The sequence below is a fragment of the Drosophila hydei genome, unplaced genomic scaffold, assembly GCF_003285905.1.
Source record: "Drosophila hydei strain 15085-1641.00,03,60 unplaced genomic scaffold, DhydRS2 tig00008122-arrow-pilon, whole genome shotgun sequence".
Taxonomy (NCBI): Eukaryota; Metazoa; Arthropoda; class Insecta; order Diptera; family Drosophilidae; genus Drosophila; species Drosophila hydei.
Window position 1 is genome coordinate 1,663,928 of NW_022045833.1, and position 24,080 is coordinate 1,688,007.

General features: G+C 36.2%; 2 protein-coding genes across 4 annotated transcripts; one reads left to right on the forward strand and one right to left on the reverse strand.

Annotated features, from left to right (window-relative positions):
• Positions 1–23,471, reverse strand: LOC111592089 (probable nuclear hormone receptor HR3). Of its 3 annotated transcripts, none has more exons than XM_023304132.2 (9): positions 23,098–23,471; positions 3,219–3,446; positions 2,946–3,114; positions 2,693–2,856; positions 2,520–2,623; positions 851–997; positions 539–782; positions 322–472; positions 1–256 (listed from the first exon to the last, which is right to left on the reverse strand). In XM_023304132.2, exons 1-9 carry the CDS (start codon positions 23,225–23,227, stop codon positions 136–138), a joined length of 1,458 nt encoding a protein of 485 aa, XP_023159900.1. In that variant the 5' UTR covers positions 23,228–23,471; the 3' UTR covers positions 1–135. The 3 variants fall into 3 exon arrangements, with proteins under 3 accessions (XP_023159900.1, XP_023159892.1, XP_023159884.2); XM_023304124.2 differs by having other exon boundaries at positions 2,693–2,862; XM_023304116.2 differs by having other exon boundaries at positions 2,520–2,862.
• On the forward strand, positions 4,243–5,120 carry LOC111592110 (proteasome subunit beta type-6-like). The gene is made up of 2 exons (XM_023304144.2): positions 4,243–4,388; positions 4,444–5,120. Exons 1-2 carry the CDS (start codon positions 4,362–4,364, stop codon positions 5,080–5,082), a joined length of 666 nt encoding a protein of 221 aa, XP_023159912.1. The 5' UTR covers positions 4,243–4,361; the 3' UTR covers positions 5,083–5,120.
• Positions 23,472–24,080: the final 609 nt, after the last annotated feature.

Below are 24,080 nucleotides of genomic sequence, written 5' to 3' on the forward strand. Positions count from 1 at the left end.
CTGGAGCTGCTGCTGCTGCTGCTCGGGCGTTGTCGCCGTTGCCGTCGCCGTTGCCGTTGCCAATATTTGTAGCGGACAGCCGGCAGCCGCATCTGCCACACTTGCGGCTGACGTATCCATAAATATCGGCTCTGGTTATGTTAGATCCTGCTGTGAATCTATTGAGAATAGCTCCTTATATAGCGCTGGGAATACAACATTCGGATGCTGTTGCTTGAATTTGCTCAACGCTTCCATGTGCAAAATCGAAATATCGCTGCAAGGAGAGACAAATATATAAATGAGGATTGATATCGAATGCTTGTATAGAGCATAGCTAACCGGAAATTGGGTATATTATTGAGAAGCGTGTCCAGCACGGTCACATCGCCCTTGAGCGGCTGATGATTCGTTTCCAGCTCCTGCCGTATTGCATTCATGCTCAGATTGAAAAGCCTCTGTATTTCCGTATTGCCGCGCACTCCATTGCGTTCTGAAAAACATAAAGAAAACTCTATAAATTTCTGCTATACTTAATGTAGTTCGAAGTGGACTCTACCTGGCCAGAGCAGCACGAGACTCTGATATAGCGCCAGTTCGGTTTCAGTCAGTTTTAGTTCGGCTATCGATTTAGCCGTTTGGAAAATGCGCGACACCAGACGCATCTCATCCGAATCGGATGTGTAGAACGCCTCCTGGGGCAGCATCACATCCCCATAGAGCACAGCGTTCTGTGAGAGATCGAGCAATCTGGACATGCGAACAATCGCCAGCTCAAACGAGCCCGTCTTCAGCAATAATATCTGCAAAATAATCAAATTTCAATACAATTTTCATATCATTTAATTGATTTTCCCAATGCCCGACTTACCTGATCATCCTGACTGAGGCGCATAAAGCCCGGTATTAGCTTTGCAAATTCGATTATGTTCTGTATCATTTGTGTCAGCTTCTCGGCGCAGTCCAGCCAGAGATCCTCTTGACCCAGATTTTTGTAATAGAGTATGCGTGCTAGATCCTATTTTTGATAAGCCAAAAATATGCAATTATCATTTTCATAGAAATACAATGTTATCTAAGAGCTAATTTTGATTGACTATCTAATTATTTACACTCTATTTAATTTTTGATAATTAAGTTCTAGTTCTAAAGCATTTTGATGAATTTTCTATTCAATCAAAATTCTATTGTATTGCTCTTTTATAGATTCTGTTTCAATCAAAGTAAATCCATTTAATTTTATTAAAAATTAAATTTAAATTTTAGCCAATTTTTATAGACGTAAAACGCTTTCAATGCTCAAAATATTTAATAGCTTATTATTTCAAAAATAAATTTGCTGACTAATTTTTTCTTTTATATTTTATGAACTAAGGAAAACTGAGAAATTTTCGATTAGTTTTTTAGCATTTTTTTTTTTTTGCCTTGAATTCATTTTGTTTCACTTAACATTTGGGGCACTTAATACTTTTCTTAAGTTGTCACATTTTTGTTGCCTATAATTAATAAATAACTTAACAGATTTTATAAACATATAATGAATAGCTCAACTATCAACCTATGTCTGTTTAATCAATATAATTTCGCTACTCTTGCTCTGCTTTTACCAGCTTAGAATACAGCTAAAATTGCAATGAGCGATAAGGCGAGTTGGCATCCAGCATCAACCTGTTTTTTGAGTATCTTAAAGACATATTGAGTGTGTGAGCATGTTTGTAAGCTAACATAATTTATCTAAATATTTTCTAAAATTCTAATTAATAATTTTTCTCTAAAATATTCAAGCAAGTTTTTTGCTCAATTACTTTACTAAAATATCAAAAATTAGCTTTATACAAAATTTGGCCAAGGTGCACATAGCAGTAAAAATTAAGTAATTTACACTTAATTAATTTTGTAGATGCTTTTGTTGAAGCTGTTCCTAATGGATGCCATTGCTATATATTGAATGTTCTATCAATTTTATAGCTGACAAAAAAGATGTCGAAATATAGCCAAAAATTAAAAATTTTCTTTAATAATAATAATAATCTCAACTTATATAACTCGTAGAAAAATCTGCTGCTTAAGTTTTACTAAGCAAGCTTAACGCCTTGGAGTTTACAGTTGTAACTGTTCTAAAATGGAACTCAGTTAAATAATTGCTTAATAATTTGTCTAATTACAACTAGTTTTTTTAAAACTTCTATCATAGCTCTTTTCTAGCCATTTTTAGCTGTTATTTCTCAGTTTTGGGGAAGTCATAGCTTGAATTTTATTTGAAATTATAATTTAGCTGTTAATGCTCAGTTTTTTGACTTCATAATTTTAATTCTATCTCTAGCTATTTTTTTGCTATTATTTCTTAATTGCAGCATCATATGTCTAACTTTATTTTCAGCCATTTTTTAGCTCTTATTTTTCAGTTTAGGTCCACTCACAACTCTCACTCTATTTCTAGCCATTTTCTTTCTCAGTTTTTGGCCCGTCATAACTCTAGCTTTATTTCTAGCCATATCTTAGCTATTCTTTCTCAGTTTTTGGCTTCTGTTCTTACACACCTGAGGCTTTCGGAACATGTCATGCACGGATTCCAGTTTGGTATTTGTGTTTGCATGCGCCTCCGCCAGGGTTTTGATCAGCACATCGTTGATATCGCCATCCGCTGAGGAAATAGAAGAGGAAACTTTAGTGAAGAGAAGTGTTGAAGTAATACCCACGTCTAGGCACATACCATGACTAATAAATTCGGGATCGATCATTGTACTGCGCGGCTCGTATGTGGTGCTGTCCACGTAATCGGCCGATATATCGTATTGCATTGTCTGCTGGGGCGTCACCGAGGCCGAGTAGCCGTAGGGACTGCCGTAGCCGACCTCGTTGTTTGAGTAGCCGCCGCTGTAGCTGTTTAAGTAGGGTAAATACCCATAAATACATATAGAGTATACAAAATAGAAGTGACTTTTCATATGCATCGAGTACCGCACCTGTTGTAATTATTGTGCTGCAGCTGATCGCTGCTCGAGGGCGTCTGTGTATCGTAAACCGAACTATCGGGTGCCGCATCGCTCTGTGCTCGCATCTGAGCCCGATGGAAGCGCACCTCGTCCTCCACTTTCTCGCGCTGCTTCTTGGACATTCTGCCGAATTTTACAGCTAAAAAAAGGAGTAAAAGAAAACACAGTTCAAAATTTGGCTCGAAACTAGCTAAAAGATGTGCATTCTGTGTGCGGTTTGTCTGTGGTTTGCCTGCATCATACCATCACGACTCATTCCCAATTTTAGGCACTTTTGCAGTCTACAGTATTGACAGCGATTCCTATTGACCCGATCCACTACGCATTGCTTGTTGCGCGGACACTGATAGTTCACCACGGAGCTCTGCGATCGCCGAAAGAAGCCCTTGCAGCCCTCACAGGTGATAACGCCGTAATGCACGCCCGATGATTTGTCCCCACAGACTTTGCATGGAATTATTTCAATTTGAGCTGCAAGCAGAAGAAGAGTCATATTAATTAGTTAACTATTTTTAGAGCAGTTGAAAATTTTACTTAAATTATTTTTAAAGAATTTTATTTATGTAGTTAAACTTCAGCTTTTAGCCTTAATTATACAGAAGGCGGAAGGCATTACATATACTCAATAAAAGGCTTTATTATATTTAAAAAAAATCAATTATGGCCAAAACAAGTTAATGGCCTAGAAATTTTTATTTTAAATTACTTTCTTAATTTTTTTTAAGAATATATATAAAAATAATCTTTTTTTAGCTCATCTTTTGATACTAAAAATATTTCAAAAATAATTATATAAGGCAAAATTTTAAATAAATAATAAAAGGAGCTCATTTTGCCAATATTTCATATTATTTTATATTAAATATATTTTTATAAATATATATATTATAAATATATGATTTTTATATCATATATATTAAAAATTTTACTTTTGTTTTTTGTATTACTTTTATTTTATTATATTATAAATATATATTTGAAATTTTATTTGTATTTTTTTTTATTACTTTTATTTTATTATATTTATTTTTTTTATATAAGATTATACTGAATATAAAATACTACGAAAATAGTTTGCTTTTATTATTTTTTGAATAATATTTTTAGATCCTGATAAATCTAGAAGTCATTAATATATGGGCAAGAAATCATTAAAAAATATTTTTCTTTAAATTCGCCGCTAAATGTCCATAACCATGCCACAAGCGCTTGCCTCTTGAAAAAGTCAGAAACTAAAGCAAAATCTCATTCATAATTTAAATGTTCTCAATTAAAGCAATAACAGTCAAAGCTACACTTGAATTTAAGTACACTTCATAGCAATGAAATTATATTTTGAAATTTTAATACAAGTTATTTTAGCGCGTTCCACAAATTGCATGCTCAATGTACTCAAATGACTATTATGGCGGCGTAAGTATAGTCGAGACCCAGACCCAGATCTATAGATGCTAATCTCTATGCCTAGACTACAATTCTGGCCGCTGAATTCGATGGGGGCGTGGTAATGGGTGCCGATACGCGCACGAGCTGTCGGGCCTATGTCTCGAACCGATCGGCCGATAAGCTGACACGGATCACGGATCACATCTATTGCTGTCGCAGCGGCTCGGCCTCGCAGACGCAGAGTCTGGCCGATGCCGTGAGCTATTCGATGGCCAACTACGAGTCATCGCTGAATAAGCCGTGTCTGGTGCGCGACGCTGCTGTGCATTTCCGCAACAAGATCTACGAGGCGCGCAAGACCCTCTTGGCCAGCATCATTGTGGCTGGCTGGGATGAAGTGCACGGCGGTCAGGTATATAGTGTGCCGATAACGGGACTGCTCGTGCACGAACCGTGCGCCGTTGCTGGCTCCGGCGGCTCCTACATCCAGGGCTATGTGACGGCGCACTTCAAGCCCGGCATGAGCCAAGACGCCACTGTTCACATGGTCAAGACAGCCGTCAATCTGGCCATACAGCACGACTGCAGCTCGGGCGGCGTGGTGCGCATCGGCATCATCACCAAGGATGGCATGGACGCCTACATCTGCTGCAACAAGGATCCCGACATGGTCAAATTCACAAATGCAGTTTTATGGAATCTCGAATTTGGCGAAAACTGAACAATGCATACAGTACTGAGATGTGATAAATTTTTAATGAGAGATTATATATTTTTTATCTTTATAGAAAAACCAAGAGGCTTTTCCTACACTCTAGAATATGTTTTTTTTTTTCAGCTACTTTTGGTTTCATTTGTATTAGAGACTTTATACTGAGACTGATTAGGAATTTAGCGGTTTTATATTCGTCATGTCTGAGGTTTTAGGGATGTTGACAGCTGCTCACTAGCTGCTTGACAAATCGATTTACATTTTATTGCCTAAGGCGCTGTTGAAGCTAGAGATTTTAGCCAATAGCCTCGCCTTAAGCTACTCTTGGCTACAAATATTTTTAAAAATATTAAAATGTTTCTATGTATGAAGGCGTGGCAAATAGTAAAAACTTTATCTTCCATAGTTTTTCCACTAAATTAAACAAATTTTGCTGCTGTTTCAGTGTTGTTCGACTCTTCAGATAGACTTAAAAAGCAGTTGACTCGACCATAGAAATGGAATCCTCAACTTTTTGAGGTCTACGGACATGTATTTTGCAGTCTGTTACGCCCCAAAATGCCTTTTCTCTGTTTTTAAACATTTTTGTGTAAATCTTTAATCATATAATATTAGAATATATTAGTATTATATTAGCATTAACAATAATAATTTTATATATAACAGAAGCATTTCTACTATACAAGTTATACACGAATTCTCTTCGAAATTCTCTAGAACTAAGTATTAGACAAATAATTGTATATAAATATATAATACATGAAGTTAGAAAGGAAAATCCTTTTTAAGTAGCCACTACTATTTTTATGAACAAGCAAATCTTATTCATTTTACTTTCTCAAGCCCTGAGGGTCTAAGAAAAAATCAAAATGAATTACATATTATTTACTTATGTTAATCTTTATATTCGTTAATATTATTACTAATAATTCTCAATAATTGTTTCCACAATTATAATAATTAATTGTGTTTATCACTAAATTGTGTCGTCGCACTACTATTTTAATGAACACAACTGTACATTTATATGTTAGAGGTTAACTTTAATCAACTAGGATTTTTATATTATACCATAATATATAATATATGATGATAACAAGCGAGTTACGATCTAGAAACTAGGTACAGTTGCCCACAGTCATAGCTATTAGAAATGCATTCCGCTGCTCGCTAAATAAGTTATTAGCTAAGTTAATTTGGTTTAAAAGAAAAGCAAACGAGGCAGGCCTAAGAAATTGCTTTGTGGCATTTCAAAGGCGATTCAATTGTGTTGCAAGTGGCAGCAGTACTTTGTTCCGCCTGCTGCTACTTGTTGTTGGCTGTTTGTCCGTTTGTCTATTGTCGGCGCAAAAAACGTTGCCCATTAACTGTAGCCATGTGGCCTTTTGGCCCAATCCAGAGCAATGCAAATTGAAGTTCTCGTGTTGGCAGACGGCATTTGCCACAATGCGGCATTAGGAGTATTAACTGGGGCTTAGTAGGTTGCCCCATTGTCGTGGCGCAACAATGCTGAGCGCGCTGAAGAACTAAGTACTTATTACGCAATAAGAACTTATGCACTGAGAGAAATCGAAAGTGACTTCTATGAAACTTTGTGAAACGTGAGTTTAAATTTAAAAACAAAAACTAAAAATAAATTATGTAAAAACTAAAATTTAAAAAAAATTATAAATATTATTAAAAAAAATAATAAAAAATTTATTATATATCATTTTTATTTAATGTTTACCATTTATTTATTTTTTTTGTTTTTGTATTTTTAAATTCTCTTACGTTTCCCATTTCAATTCAAAAAATTTCTCTCAGTGCACAATAGAGTACTTTCAGCCACTTGTTCTGCCTAGACAATGGCTCAAGCTGCTTCACTTTAAGTAAATTGAGTGTTCCTCAATGTGTGTGTGAGTGCGGGGCAGACAGCGACAGCTGTTGGGATTCCCTCGCAGCATGCAACAATCCTTTTCAACGCCGATGATGTAATTTCTTTAGTAGCGAACAAAGAGAACAGCAGACGCACATAAACCGTTGATCAACTGCAGCCAAACACACACACGCACGCACACACACACAGACACGTATGCACGCACAAAAGAGAACTGGTTCTAGGCAGCGCTTTGATGCTGCAGACTGGGTTGATTACAGCAGCACCCGCGCAGCACGCCTAGCCCCCTCGCTTGCCTAAACAAACGAATCCGCATTCAATTGCTGTTGCTGCCTCTGCCGCTGCCGGTGCTGCAGTTGCTGCCTCTGCTCGCAACGCATATTGTGTAATCTAGCGCTTTGCGTATTTACCCACGAGGATGAAAGAAGCGCGCTGAACCGAAAGCAGACAAACACAGACGACGTCAGCAGTGACTGCGACGCAGCAGACAGCCAACGCCGCTGTCGCCGCCGTACAAAAATGTGCCAAGCCGCTGAAGTCGCTTTGCTGCTGCTGCATTGGGAGAAATGTGTGACAGTTGATGAGCGTCAGAGCGAATGAGTAAGAGACGTCTGAGTGCATGTGTGTGTTTGAGTATGAAATGTTTTTCAAGTGTCAATGAACTTTTCCAACACGGCAGTATCACACACCATAATACAAATCATACACCACTCACATAAACACACACACAGACGCACAGACATCCCAACTGATTCTCGTGCTCGTGAGTGCGCCAGTGAAATAACAAAAACATATTCAAAAGAAAGTGCTGCTCTTTTGTGGCGCTCTCTCTTTGTTCTTAAACATTTTAATTCGCTCTTAAACGGGCGCATGCACTGGCGCTCTCTTACTGCCGCTCTCTATTTGCCTGCCCGCTCAATGCAGCGCTCAGTGCAACAGACTGTTTTTGTTGTTCGTGTTTATTTTTTTCTTTTCATTTTGATTATTTTCAAATGTGTGTCGTCACCAGCGGGCTGACTGCGACAGTGCGCGAGGAGTGGGCAGTTGACTGCGGCGATGACAAAGTCGTCGATGAGTTTTTTTGTCGTATGTGCGTATGTCTGTGTGTGTGTGTTTGTGTTTTGTTTGAGCATCGCTTAAAGCGCTTTAAAGTTGTAATGTTCTCTGGCATTACGAAGCGCTGTGCGAACGGCAAAAATAAAGAAGTGAACACACACAAGTAAACAGACACATGACGACACATACTGACAAACACATGCATTTGACAGTAAATCTTTATCTTTATCGGCTTTGCTTGAGCTGTAAATGTCTGTGCGTGCTTTTCAAATGCGGATAAGCAGAATATCTGTATACACTTGTATTAACTACATGCATATGTACAATGTATGTTTGACAACTTTGCCGTTAGCCAGTCACATAAATATGCAAAAAGGTTTTCAGGTTTTATTGGGGCTCTTGAAGCTAGTTAGAGAAATTAATTGAAGAGCGCAGCAAACGCTCTTAGATGGCCCACATAATTTATATCCATGTATGAAAACATATATGTATATATGTGTGTAATCATGTATGTCTGTATGTATGTACATATGTTAAAACGCACTTGCGTATATCAGGACAATGAAATTTGATGTTGGCAAATATTGATACAATTAAAAATTAAATAGGTAAGACTACCTCCACTCACACCTTGTTTTCGTTGTATTTTATATAGAACACTATTTAACAGAGCACAATGGAAAGGCAAATAAAACGTTGACATACTTTTTGGGCAAATATCACAAATATTTGCCGAAAAGAAAAAGTTATTTGTAAAATACGGTAAATATACACATAGTGTGAGTATATTTTATATGAATATGCATATATTTATCTGTATACATGCGCAAGTCTGTTATCTTTGTATATGGCATAGCAAATGTAACTAATGTAAATAGGTTAATTTGCTGAAAAGGTCTACTATATACATGCATGCACTACTATATACTATATACATGCATATCAGATAGTTTTCATAAATAAACTTGTGTCTATGTTTTTGGGAAAATGTTATAATAATATATATATATATATATATATATATATATATATATATATATATATATATATATATATATATATATTAAATATGCATATATATACATGAATTTTTCAAATATTTTTAAATATTTCCCATATTATGCATTCAACATTGCAAAATTAAATGTGCTTTTCGCTCATTAAAAACATAAAGCAAATATGATAATAAAACACATCGTAAAAATCCATTGATAATTGCATTTGCTCGTTTCTCGCAATGAAATTAACGCATAAATTCATGAATTGCTGCCGAGAGAGCAGTGTAAAATAAAGCATACGCACCATATGCACGGCCAGCAAAACAAGTAACAGTTAATTAACTGCTGCTGTTGCTATAAAACAAATAAAATATAAAAGGAAAAAAACGCGCCGCAAGTGCAAACCGCAATTTGCCAACAAGTTTTCCACGAGCTGCAGCAAACGATAATTTAAACGCTATGCAAAAAAGCACAATAAAATAAAATTCTGAATGGGCCAAAAACAAAAAAAAAATAAGAGAAAAACACACACACACATACATGCGAAACAAGAAAAACGCGAAAATATTTTCGCATATGCAATTTATTTTGCATGCCAGCGGGATTTCTTGTCACGCCCTCTCGCTCGCACATGCTGTTGCCCGCTCGTTGCCCTGGGCACAGTAATAACCAGAAGTCAAAATTAATATGTTCTTCTTTATTGCAAATGCAGGCACAAAAAAAATGAAAAAAAAATTAATATGCAGCGACATGTGCGAAAAAAAAACGGAGATAAAAAAAATACAAAAATATATAAATACGAAGTAGAACTGCATATGATTTGCAGTTTTTGGCTGCGATCAAATAAAATAATAATAATAGTAATAAAAACAGCAATAGCAACAACATCGGCTACATAATAACAGCAGCTCAGACAGAGCACTGCGAGAGCAACAGAGAGAAAAAAGAAGTCGCAGTCGATGTCGCTGTCGCTGCTGCGGCCGCTGCTTTAGCTGTTGTTATTGCTGCCTTTGCTGCCTATTGCACAAGTTGTCACGAAGCAATTCGCTCGGGTTGCGCGGCACGAGCGCAACATTCGCATTCGCAAAAGCAGCTTCGTAAGTGGGTCAGCGAGCTGTGGGGTCAATGCACCGCCTGCCAACCAAACAGCCTGAACTCAACTGCTGCGAGAGCGAGAGCTCATAATAATAATAAAACAGCGCCAACTCACAACTTTACACGCACACACACACACAAGCATTGAACAGACAGACAGCTTTTATTGCTGCTCTTTGCTTAAGAGAGCGCTCCTAGCTTATGCTCGTTTGTGTGTGTGTTTGTGTTTGTTTTTGTGTTACGCGCGCTCTCTTTATGGTGCTGCGTTCTTTGCGCCCAAGCACACGTTGTAAAACAACAAAATGAAAAAAAAGTTTAAAACTCGTTCGCTAGCCAGCTTTCACAAGTGAAAAGGTTGGGGTGGCGGGAGGGTTGGAGGCCGGCAGGCAAGCCGGCTGGCGGAAAGAAATACATGCACACACACATACAAATATATCAAAATGCCGTTAGAGAGCGGCATTAGCATGTTGTTGGCATGGCTACGTAATGTTGGCGCTTTCTTTTTGCTCACGCGCATTTGCATATTTACACGTGTGTGCGTGTGTGTGTGTGTGTGTATGTGTGTGCGGTTGAGGAAGACGCCGTTAGAATTTGTAAAGAGCCACAAATTCATTCACGCTGCTGCGCCGCTGCGGCGCTGCTTAGCTGCTGCTGTTGCTTAGCTGCTCATTCTTAATACAGTAATAATAATCAGCAGCAACATTATAATAATATAATTTTAATTTACGCTCAGTTATGCCAAAGTCACAGGCCTAACGGCGCTTGCCAGTCAATGGCCTTTTCTTTTCGCCTTTTTTTCTTCTTCTGCTGTTGCTGCTGCTGCTTTCCTCAGTTGTTGTTTTTGTTTGGCTGACCAGCGCAGGCATTTTTGTTCATTTTTTTTGTAATGTTTACATTTCGCACTGTTCTGTTCGGCTGGCCGCTACGTGCCATTGGCAGTTGCCGCTTTTGTTGCCAACAAAGATCTGTCTCATACGAGGGAGAGCCAAGATATACGCGTACATATATATATAATATATATAAATGTTCTTTTGGCCAAAAGTTGATTGACCCACGACAAATATGCCCGCTAAGCGAGCGTCAGCAAATGAAAACGAAGAACGCAATCGACAATTTCACAAATGATGTAATTTATAAGCCCGCTTCTTAGCTGATCTTTTCGAGCATGTTAACGGTTGCGCCCGCTCGCTGGCTGTTTAGTGCAATTTAGCCTGCACATTATAACGGTTAAGCTTAAACTGTTGTTTTGTTTTCCTCTTTTGGCGCTTGTTTGCTTTGGAGATGAGTGTGCCACATGACGTATGCTTGATATTGTATATTGCATTGCTGCTCGGACAGAAAATCACGTATACGCCGCACGTGACAATGAAAACTGAGCAAATCTATATGTGTGTGTGTGTGTATGTGTGCCTGTCTTTGTAAAATATTTTCGTCACATGATTCATTTGTCAGAAATTTCTCTGTTCAATTTTTCGCTTATAAATTGAAATTTTTACTTGATTATTCTTTTTTATTTTATCTGAAGGAGTTTAATAAATATTCATTAAAAACTGAGGAGTCATTGCAGCAACTCGAAGACTGTTGCAAGTTTTTGGGTGTTTGCTTAAGATTTCAATTTTCTGTTTTGGATTTTTTATGATTATGCATTAAATACATACATACATACATACATATATAAATACATACATATAAATATATATAATTTTTATATTTTATTTTTTAAATATACAAATGTTACCATTTTGTTTTGTACAAAAATAAATATAAAAAAAATTCATTTGTAAGATTTTCTATGTATTTTTTTATATTTATATAATTAATAATAAATTTTGTTTATTGTATATATATTTTATATTTTATTTTATATTACTTTGACAACTAAGAGGAATATTTAATTAACTTAATTAATTTAGATTAGACTGCTAAGAAGAGAATTACCATAAAGAAACCGTTAGTTTTTGTCGGAATTCACTTGCTTTGGATGATTTTAGAGAAATGCATTGAAAATCGGTTGTTCATAGAAATAGTAGTGCTCGTTGTAAAAAGTTCAAGCAAAATATAAAAACCTATCCACGGGAAGTTTAATTAACTATTGATTGAAATTTATTGTAATTGCAATCTTCTTTTGATTTTAGTGGGTAGAGGAAAGCGTTGCTTGACAAAAAAGAGACTTGGAGTGAAAAATCCAGTGAAAACTTGTAAAAAAATATGAAAACATTTTGCTGCACAGCTGCCATGAATATAAGAAAAACTAGCTAGTGTATAGATAGACACATACATATATAAATATATTTACCAATTGCCTTTTCGTTCTCCATGCACAATTTATATATAAATTGCACAGCTGCCAAATGTTGTATTAAAAATATTTCATTTGATTATTTCAGATATTTAAATATGCAATTGCAAATGTGTTTAATGAAGAGTCTTGGCCACGAATGACATCACGAAAAAAATAAAAGCCGAAATGGAAGAAAAACTGTGGAAAAACCCTCGAGCCACAGAGCGCGTTCTATTCTAATGCAAAGCGTATGAAAAAAAAAAGCAAAAAAAAAACAATGGCACATGCTTAGCAGAGTACAAAGTGCAGCAGCTCATAGATAATGCGTGTGTGTGTTGGGTTTGGTATACCCTAAAAAAAGTAGGCCTATGCATTATTTATGCACGGCTGCAAATGCAACAGCGTCGACATAAATGAAACTGAACTCGACTTGAAAACAAAATGGGAAAAAAAATGATACCTTGACAACCTCAAAAGCCACACACAAAGCCGCAGTAAGTTGACTTGGTTTTTTTAGCCGTTTCTTTGCGCAACAACAGCAACAACATTTGCACTTAAACAGCCAATTATTTATGGTATTCGTGTGTTGTTGTTTTCTAGAACTCTAAACGTACAACAATTTGGCCAAAAAAACAAAAAAAAAACGAGTCTCACAGCCAACTAACTCAGTGACTAACTAACTAAACTGACTTGTTGTTGCTTGTTTCTTGGGCAAAAGATACCGAAAAAAGAATTCTTAAAGAAAAACGAGTGGAAAAACGAGTTTTTCCAGCCAGCCAGCGCCTAATTGATAGCGTTTCTTCTACACTTTGTTGTTGTTTCTCTTCGCACAACGTGGCGTATGCGCAATTTGTGTTGTTGTGAATGCCACAGCAGCATCAATTGTTGCTGCAACAAAAATTCTGATCTCTCATCCGCCCCGTTGGCCGACGCCGGCTTCGTTGCAATGCAAAAATTGTAATCACCAAACAACAATCGACGCGAGCAGAGCCCAAAAGGCGGCACATAGCCTCAGCTATATATATATATATATATATTATATGCATGCTATATACAACATGCATATATATACAAGCAACAACAACAACAACAACAGCTATGTCTATAAAATACACCAAAAACTAAAAGGCATTCATTTTGTTTTTCTACTGTTGCTGCTGCTGCTGCAGTTGTTGTTGTTTTTGTTGCTGTTGCTGTTGTTGTTGTTGTTGCCATCGCTTCCATCATGCAACTGTGCGCACTAATATCCGTCCTTGGCTCGTCTGTTCAACTTTGTCCCAGTTTTTCGCATTTGTTGGCGGCGCTCGTTCGCCTCTAACTTGTCGGCGAGTTGCATTTTTGTGTGTGCAGCGCACACACACACACACACACACACACACACACACACACACACACACACACACACACACACACTCAGAGCTAGCTCCAACATATAGATTCGTCTATTCATTTGGCGCATTTCGCATTACCCAGTGGGACCCAGCGGCATGCAGTTTGCCCTGCTAACAACTTCCATTTAGTTTACTTTTTTTAAATTATTTTTTTTGCTAATTAATTATGAGAACTTGTTTAAAAATACTAACATGACAATTGCACTGACTTTAGCAGCACTTTTGGCATGCCTGAGCTGTAAGTTCCTGCTTTACTTCCCTCTATCTAACTGCAGTTGCGCCCGCCTTCGCATGCCTGCTAATTCATCTACTTTTCACATGGTTTTTCATGTCATTTTTTATTTAGAGACTTGACTTGAGCTTTATTAGCTAAGCACTCGCGTGCTCAGATTAAATTTATTTTAGAACTATATAAAATAAGCCTTAGCGTTATCTAGAGTCTCGAACTTTGTGCTGTTCTCCATAAATCAAGTTTGTTATTGGAAGTAGCACATGCCAAATGCATTCTATTGTAATGCCTTTCAGCACTTAATCTCTTAGAAAGCTATCCACTAACTTAGCTATATTTTTAGACATTTCTACCCAATCTCAGTTCAGTTTTCTGCAGTCTCTGGCTGCAGCATTTCGGTCCAGCTGGGTGGCTGTCGCATTGTGGGGCACATGCAATCTTTTATTTGCTGTCCATAGACACACAGCTCTATATATATATCTATGAGTGTAACAGTGCGTGTGTGTAGCTCACGCACATTAAATACTATGCGAGAGTTGCATAGATAAGATACGCAGCGGCAGCTGCTGCTGCTGCTGCTGCTGCTGTGGCCGTAGCTGAGTCTGCGTTGCCGCTGCCTCTGTGTGGCACTCTATGTGTGCTCGGCCCCGTGTGGGCCACTGATGCATTGCATTTTGTCTGGCCAGATAATTGCTAGAATAATAATAATATTGCATATGCATATATATCAATTTTATAGCTACGTTTTGCCAGCTCTCCCTCCCCCTCTCTTCCTCTCTGTTTTTTTTTTTTTTGCCTTATCCAAAACTTTATAATTGATATTGAGTTGCACAAAAAAATGTATAAAAAATTGTTTGCAGCATCATCTGCTATTTTTACTCGATTTTAAGTGCTTTTCCTTTCAAATTCTTCATAGAACTTTTGCCTTTTTCAGTTCTGCTTTGCAGGTCATTCGTAAACGTTTAGCTTGCTTAGTTTTTTATTGCTTGAACTGAAGCTAGCTTAATTTTCGAGCTTAAATTTGCTGTCTACAGTTTCATTTTCATTAAGCTCTGATTCGCTTTGTTTTTATTCATAAACGTTTTACTGGCTTTTGAGCAATTGTTGACTGAAATTTGAAATTTAAAGATTTGAGCTTAGCTTGCCAAGTTTTCGCCTTTCAGTCTGCTGCTTTATTTTCGTAAACGTTTCACTGGCTTCCTTATAATTTTTATAGAAATTGCAACTTATTGAATCTGTCTTCATCAATTTTTTTAGCTTGATTTCTTCATAGACCTAAACGTTTCACTGGCTGCTTAGTTGCAGAAAAGGACATTGTTTCAACTCTATGCACATGTCATGTATGACTAGTTAAGGTCACTTGTAATACGCTCTTTTAACAGCTTGTAATCGCGTAACTCTCGATTCTTTGCCTGTCTGAGCAATAGCATTGAAGTTGTGGCCTTATGACACACATTTGTGGTTAGCTTATCTCGCAATATACTAAACACTACATATATAACGCACTTTTTATATATAAATATATATATATATATATATAAATATAACTAAGAAAAGACATATACAACTAATGCAATTGCGAGAACAGATAAGTGCAATTGACAAGCTCATGGGGCGTTCGTCTGGCTCTATCATTAAGCAAAGTCTGAGCCACTCAAAGATCGAAGCTACGCAGTCGCCAATTCAATGAAAATCATTGATATTATCTATGGACACTTGCTTTTCCAATTGGAGCTTCCGAAAAGCACATAAATTCATGTCTATCCAGTAAGTGAATAATACAGATAACCCCCATATATAGGTATGCGTCTGCTTAGACCCAAGCATACAAAAGAAACTCTTACATACTTATATATTTGTAGGCTGCTTATCTTTACGGCGTAGCATTAGACAAATATTTCCAGCTAGGTTCAATGACCTTTCACACTTCAAGCTAACAGTATTTGTGCTTACAGCTGTCAGCAACGGGGTAGCTTAATTCAATAGGCTTGTTTGTCACACATATGAGAACCAAAATTGTTTGCTTTTTTTTGTTAGATTTATCCAGAGGTGAGAAAATGAAAAATATTTTTAGATAATTTATGTTTTATCTTAAAAATATAAAGAATTTTTTTAAATATTTTTAAGCTTATGAAATTTTGAATAGCTGCGTATTTAAATATTATCTATATTTAACAGTTAAATTTTTAGCATTTAAAATACAAAAACAAAAATAAAAATAATATATTTTAATAATACATTTAAATTTTATAATTTAAAAAAATATTAACATTTTTTAAATATTAATTTTTAAATACAACAAAAATTGCAAATTATATTTGTAATTTTTCTGTATGTAAAATTTTTATCAAAGAATATTTTTGGCCTTCTTAATAAGCTCACTATAATATTTTTCTATTTCTAATCCCATTTACACACTTTAAACTTTATCAATTTATTGTAACTGCCCTGGTCTCAAATGTAATGCAAATTTTCCATAATTATCGTTAAGGCAAAACTAGGAATAAAAACTAATGTGGTTTCTGCATTGTTTCTGGCACAAAAGCGAATGAACTCGCCCAAAAAATAAAAACAACAACACAAATATTGAGTAAAGCCCCAATAAGAACAACAACCCAAAAATCGCTCTATTTGTTTGCAAACAACTCGAACTTATGGATGAAAAAATAAAAGGAAAATATTTGCTTGTGCCATATATCCCATGGAATTTCCATGCCCAAAATAAAAAACTTAATATTTATGTTTTATGAGCAAGTGTGTAAGAGAGAGAAAGAGTGAGAGGCAGAGAGAGAGAGAGAGTGGGCGGGAGCAGCGTCCCGTTTCCCCAGTGGCATAGCCAACATATTACAAACAGCTGTCAGAGTAATGGGAATATTCACTTGTTCTATTTGCGTCTGGGTCTGGAGTCGCCAGCGCCTTAACATGCGTATGGCGTGTAAATAAAAATCAAATTAGCCGATTAACGGCGAATGTTGGGCAAAAGGCAAACGGCAATTAGCCAAAAACGGTAAATAGTCAAGAGGCTTCTAGAGGCTTTTGCAACTGCAAAAGCAACTGGAAATTCACGCAACAATTGACAAATGCCAAACAATGAGCCACGTGCACTGTGCGAAAATGGGGGCAAAGAGTTGAACAAAAATAAATAATAAGTTTTTTTTATATCTTATCACTTAACAGTTTTTTTTTTTTTTTCAAAGTTGTAAATTATTTTGTTTAAAGGTTTTGCATAATTTCGCTCAGTGTAGCTTTGAAAGCGCACAAAGTAATAACAAAACTAACGTAACTCTCGCTCTCGCCGTCTCTGTTACTCTCGCTCTTTGTCTTGCAGCGAAGCTCTTTCACTCGCTGTCTATCAAATTTATGCGTAAATAATAATTTGAACCTTCGTATATGGTATCTCTCTATGGGGCTCCTCGGCGAAGACTACAAGGAACAAAATTCAGACCCTGCAGAATAAAGCACTACGCAGATGGACTGGAGCCAGCTGGTTTGTAAGAAACTCAGTCTTACATAGGGATTTAGCAATTCCCACAGTTGCTGAACTCATTGGGCGACACAGTTCAAGATACGCGGACAGACTTGCAGCGCATCCTAACCATCTCGCAAGCAACCTGGCTATAAACAACAATAGGCGAAGACTGAAGAGATTGCATCCTCTAGACAATATTAGAACTAATTAAGATAGTAGCTACAAGTGCAGAATAATTGGCATATCTGCCCTCCCATTAGTTAAGGTTTAGAGCTAAATGCGCTATAGAGTCTAAGACAATAAGCTGCAACAAAATAAAGAAAAAAAAAAAAAAAAAAAAAAAAAAAAAAAAAAAAAAATAATTTGAACTGCTGCTGTCGCTGTAGGCGTCAGCGACGGCGACGGCGACGGCGTCGGCATCGCTGCTGCTGGAGGCGCAGGCGTTGGCGTCGCAACGTCAAGCCATAGAAAGCATCGCATTGTCTGTGTGTGAAAGCGAATTCGAGTGCTGTCCGCGCACGCCTCATACCCCGCACTTTCGACGCCGCTTAGATGTTGTAATGTGTGTTGCGATGACGTCGACGCGTCAACGCTCCCACATAACAGCGAGCGACGCTCACACACACACATACAGCCACATGCACGCACGCACGCACGCAGCTCACGCACTCACTCGTTCTCGCTCTCTCTCTGTGTGCTTTCTTGTCTGGGTTTGCATGTGTGTGTGAGTATGCCTATGTGCGTGTGGATCTTTTCGGGTGAATGACCGCCGAAATTAAATTTTTTGTCGATTTTAGACTTTTACTATGTTGACGTTGATGATGATTGTGTATTGTGCCGTTGCTTCGCCAGCCTTTGTCGAAGCTCGCACTCGCACACAAACTCAACGAAGAATGAGCTGGCATATAGCGAGAGAGAGAGAGCAAGAGGGGGGCAAATACAGCTATAATGCGCTGCTTTATAGTTTAGTTCGCACTATCACGCGTACATTTTATGAATGCGGGGAAGTGGGTGGCAGATGGGCAGCAGGGAACGACCTGCAAGCTCTGTACGTGGCTGCGTGTGTGTATGTGTGTGTGTGTGTGTGTGCCTAGACTACACAATCAGCAAACGCAGCGCAGGCATTTCACTCAGCAGCAACAATAACAACGAAAACGTTGAACGACAACTTTTTTTTCGTCGTTTGCTCTTTTAATTTTTTCTTTTTCCTCCGCTGCAAGGGCCTGCCAGTCGGCCAGGGTTAGGGGGGCGTAGGGCGCTGGGGCGGTACGTGCGATCGCCAGCCACTTTCGACAACGAGTCTTTCGCTTTTTTCTCTTTCTTTCTTTTTTTCTTTTCTTTCTTTTTTTTGTTAATTTTTTGGCCGCTTTCTGTTTACGCCGCATTTCTTTCACTTTGTACCGTACTATCTGTTTGCTGTTTTCTGTTTCACATTTTATTGTCGTCTCCGCTCGCTTCTTTTTTCTCTCTCTCTTTTTTTTGTATTTTTATGAAGTACCGAGCGCCAAATGCCGAGCGGCGAGCTGCGAGCTGCCTGTTGCCTTTTTGGCAAAACTCGAGACAGCTCAAAGTGAAAATTTCAATAAAACAAAGTTGCCAACTCTTCTCTCCATCCCCACCCCCCTCCTCCTGTTGTTGTTGTTGCGGTTGCTGTCGCGGAAGTCATAAAGGCAAATTGCATGCATATTTTAGTTGAGTATTACGAGCCCCAGAGCCCTAGCCACAGTCCCCACAGTACCATCCGCTGTCCCTTCCCCCTAGCGGCCCCCAATCGTCCCTCAAGTCAGCTGCACACGCAACGCACGCAACTAAAAAAGTTTATAATTTTAGCATTTTGTGGCTTTTAATTGTTTGACTTTTTTTGTTGTTTTTGCTGCAGTTGCAGGTGGGAAAAGCGAAAGGGGAAAAGCAAGAACAAGAACAAGTTTTGGATAATCAGAATTAAAATTAAAACTCAAAATTTTTACAAAATTAAAAAAATATTAATAAAAAAAATAATATATTAATAAAATATATTATAAATTTATTTTTTATTTTTTAGCTAAAAACTCGTTTGTTAAGAATTTTGTTTTACTTAAAATTAAATTTTAAAAATATATTCAACATATTTAAAAAATTTAAAAAAAATAGCAATTTATTTTGTAGTTAAATAATTATTTATCTGAAATTTTACTTTCTATAAATTATTATTATGTGGAAATTTTTTATTGCCTTTTATTATTTAAAAAATAAATCTTTTGGTTTAATTATATGAAGATAATTTCCATTAATTAATAATTAAATGAATTAATAATAAATAATTAAATCTCCAATTATTCATGCTAAAATAGTATTTTAATTTCCTAATATTCTCTATCTTCTCTACAGTTTCCATACAAATTTAGATGTTTATCACAGGAATTTCAAAAAAACAAAAATCAAAAAAAAAAAGTTGATTATGTTCTCATATTTTTTAAGGCAAATTTCATGTTATTTATGCGCAATAGATTAAACAAATATAATAAAAAAAGCGTTAATGGAACTTGTTTTCCCTGATGTTTTACACGGCCTTAAATAAGGACATCAAAAATATAGAGGAAAAATGCTAATAATAGTTTTTTTTGGGGTCAGCGCACGCAACATTTTCGCTTTGATTCGACACGAGTAGCTGGCGGGGCGGTTAAGGGTTTGGGGGTTAATTGAAGGGGCGCTGTAAGGCTTATTTCTTGTCCATTTGCCCAGCTAAAGGTTTCTCACTCGTTAAACACAGAGATTGAGGCCTGGCGATTAAGATTTATGACGGCCAGGACGAGCGAAAGGCAGCAAAAGCAGGAAAAGTAGGAAAGCAAACGCATTAACCAGCAAAAACAAAAAAAAAAAAAAAGAAAAGAAAAACGAAAAGCCTGACAAATGCTCATTATTCATTTTGGGAACGCTGACCCCGACGAGAGGTCAAAAAACGCAAAGCTTTGCTGATAACAGCGAGGCAGCCAGGGAGGGGCAGTGGGAGAGGGAGGGGCAGGGTAAAGGCTATAGTTGCAGCAATTTATATTATTATTATCATATATATACATATAGCCTATATATATGTTTAATGTAGATATGGCAATTGCATTGAGCCAAAAATAAATTCAAGCAAAAACAACAAAAAATTGTAAAAAAAATATATAAAAATTGCCAACAATTTTTACACACACAAAACGTAGCCATAAAAATGTAAAGGTGTGTGCCAGTGTGTGTGTGTACAATTCATATATTTATATAAACTTATAAACAGCCAAAAAAGAAACAACAAAAACAAAAAGAAAACAACAGAAAAATTTTAACTTTTTTTCTCTTTTTGTTGTTGGCATTACAATATCGCTTTTTATTGCTGGCGCGCGAATTTTAATTTGCAACTGACTCTGACTCGTGTGTGTGTGTGTGTGTGTGTGTGTGCACCTATTGCACACATAGGTATACACATATACCTGTATCTGTGAGTCAGCTTTTGAGCAAAGGGTCTCTTTCATTGGCGGCTTATTGAAGGCAACTTAGTCAGCAAACTGATTGCCATGTCGAATTAGTTTAATTGTTAATGCAAACGACACACACTGAGCGAAAATAAAAGTGAGAAGGCGAGAGGGAGGGCGAGCTTGCTGTGTGTTTCATAATATTTGTTGCGTCTTTGCTTCATGGATTTTCCCTACAATATAATTCCGCTTGAGAAACTCAAAAGTCTCTCAAGTCGGATGTCTGAACTTTCACTGCCAACAGCAGCAGCAGCAGCAGCAGCAACCAGCAGCAGCAGCAGCTTAATTTATTTCGCCGCTGACCAATCAGCTAACCGAGCGACCAGCTAACCGACTGACACTGACTAACTAACATACAAAAGCAGCTCACGAAAACAAAACCAGCTCAAAAAATAAAAAAATTATAAAAATTGCAAATTGTAATTTGCGTTTTTCCCTGCGCCTAGCTGCACCTGATGTGGGCTGTGTGGCAGGTGTAACTTTGCTAGGCAGCAGAGCTCTTTTAGTTGCGTAGTTCAAAGTAATTATTTATAAAGTTTAGCAAATTAATATTTTAAAAAAATGAAGACAAGCTTTTCTATACATAAAACTTATTTTTTGTACATTTATAAAAATTTTAGTTATATTATTTATTTAAAAAAAAATTAATTAAATTCGAAAAAAAATTTTTCCTATTACATATTCAAGTTAGAAGTTTTTTTGTAAAAGTTTTTTGTTTATAGTAAAAAATGTCTAGCAAATTCACAGTTTCCAGGAATTAGCAAGACGTGCCTAATAGCTTAATATATAATATACAAATATATATAATATATATATTTATATATATATATATATATATATTTATATATATATATATATATATATATATATATATATATATATATATATTGAACATGTAAGTTTAAGGTAGCATTCGTAGAGAACTTGAAAAAGCTTCAAAGAAAAATGAGTGAAGCTGGGAATGTTTCGAAATTAATATGAAAACCTTTTGCTTACGTTAAATTTTGACTAAAGCAATTCCCAGCTGAAATAGAACAGAATTCTCCAGCTACTGCTACAAATCATATATCGTATTTAAAGGTAGTAGCAGAACATTTTGTAGTTGAGCTAAGATTATTTCTAGATACTTGAGCAGATCTTTAGATTTTTAAATTAATTTTTAGTGCTAAGTTCAAATATAAATTTAACATCTTGAAAGGCAAAACTGAGCTTTGAGCTGGCTAAAATATTTTCATAAATATTTGCGAATATGGCAGATCTCTTATATATATAGCAAGAGCTAAAAAATTGTTTTAAGGACTTATTTAACTTTAGCTTTGTGGATCCAAGACGTTTTTAGGCATTAATAAAACTTCAACTCTTGCAAGCTCTTCTCTAGAGTAGAACCACTCAGAAATGTGGCATTCTCTAGCGAGCTCTTGAGATTTAGATAAATTTATATACAACTAAAGCATAGATTAAATTTATTTTTGCAGCATAGAAAACTTCAAAATAGCGCACTATATGGGCAGGATTAGAGTTGGCCCAAATTATAAGACAGAGTCAGCTAGAGTCTGAGTCTTCGTGAATTCTTTTAAGTATTTTGAGTAATAGGTACAGTCTGCTCAAAGACCACTAGTAGATCAAATTCATATATAGAAAAAGCTATACTTAAGTACTGAAAAAAACTTCAGTTCCCTTTTGTGTGCCTTAAGAGTTCAGCTTTCAGCTTAAGACTTAACTTTAAGCTATCTTTAAGAGTTATTTCTTATATATAAGATAGATATATATCTATCTTATGCATATATCTCAGAAACTTAAAGCTTAAGTTGGCGCACACATAACGAGTCAAGTTGTCGATATCCTTTAAAGTTACTTCTTATATCTATTATATATATATGTTATTTATTTATCTCTTAAATATATCTCTGTATAGCTGAAGATTGAGACTGAAGATTTAGATACCCCGTAGGAGCAAGGATCCTCAAACTACTATATACATATATCTATATTATAAATATATCTCTTAAATTTCTAGCTTAAGCTGGCTTTCAGATCAAGTTTCATATATTAGAATTCCTTTCATATCTATATCTCATATCTTATCTCATTCATATATCTTTACAATATTTTAGAGTCATTGGATCGCGCTTTACCTTTGATTGAACCGCTCGAGTTGTTCTGTCCCGCTGGCGATTGGACGTTGCTTTGACCCAGGGTATTTGCGTGTGCTTCCAGTTTCGAAGTGACGCTGCTCCACATGTCAAACATACGTTGCGTATACATAATTAAAATAAACGTCTAAGCGCCTGCCACCCACGAAACTCGTATGTTCTTTGCTATTATTGCTATGATTATTATTATTGTTTGTTGTTTATTGTTGCAATTGTAGACTCAAGCGTAGCACAGGCGACGCACGCACGCGCACACACACACACACGCGCGCGCGCAACAGCTACATAGCCAAGTTGTGTGCGTGTGTGTGTAATTGTAACTGTATTTAATTGTATTTAAATACAATTTAAATATAATTTATTTGTTAATTTTATTTTTTAATTTATTTTTTATTTTTTAATTTTTATTGTTATAAAGTAAACGCTTTTAGTTGAGTGGCGCGGGAATTTTTGTTGTTGTTTTTTTTTTTAATTTGTTTTTATTGCACTTTTTTGTTTTTATTTATTTTTTATATGTGAAATTTCTAATATCACAGTGGGGGGTAGGGCGGGGGGCAGGGGGCTGTGTGTGTTTTCTTTTATGCTTAGCGCTGCTTTAGCCAAAAACTATAGATCGTTTATATATATATATATAGAAGTTGTATATATCTATTAACTATATATATATATATGTGTATGTAGGTTTGTATGTATGTATGTGTGTATGTATATGGGTTTCGCTTTTGTATATAGTTCTAACGTTGTCTTCAGGCCCTTTAGGTACTAAAACTGCTGCATCTGCTTCGCGTTATATATAGGTATATATATATATATATATTTTTTTAGATCTGGTTAATAATTTGTTTATGAATTTTGTTGTAGACTATTTTAACTATTTAATAAGACACTTGTTCGCGTTTATATTTAGATAGAAATGTTTGTTTTAAGCAATTTTTAATTAGTTTTTTTTTATAATTTTTCAAAAT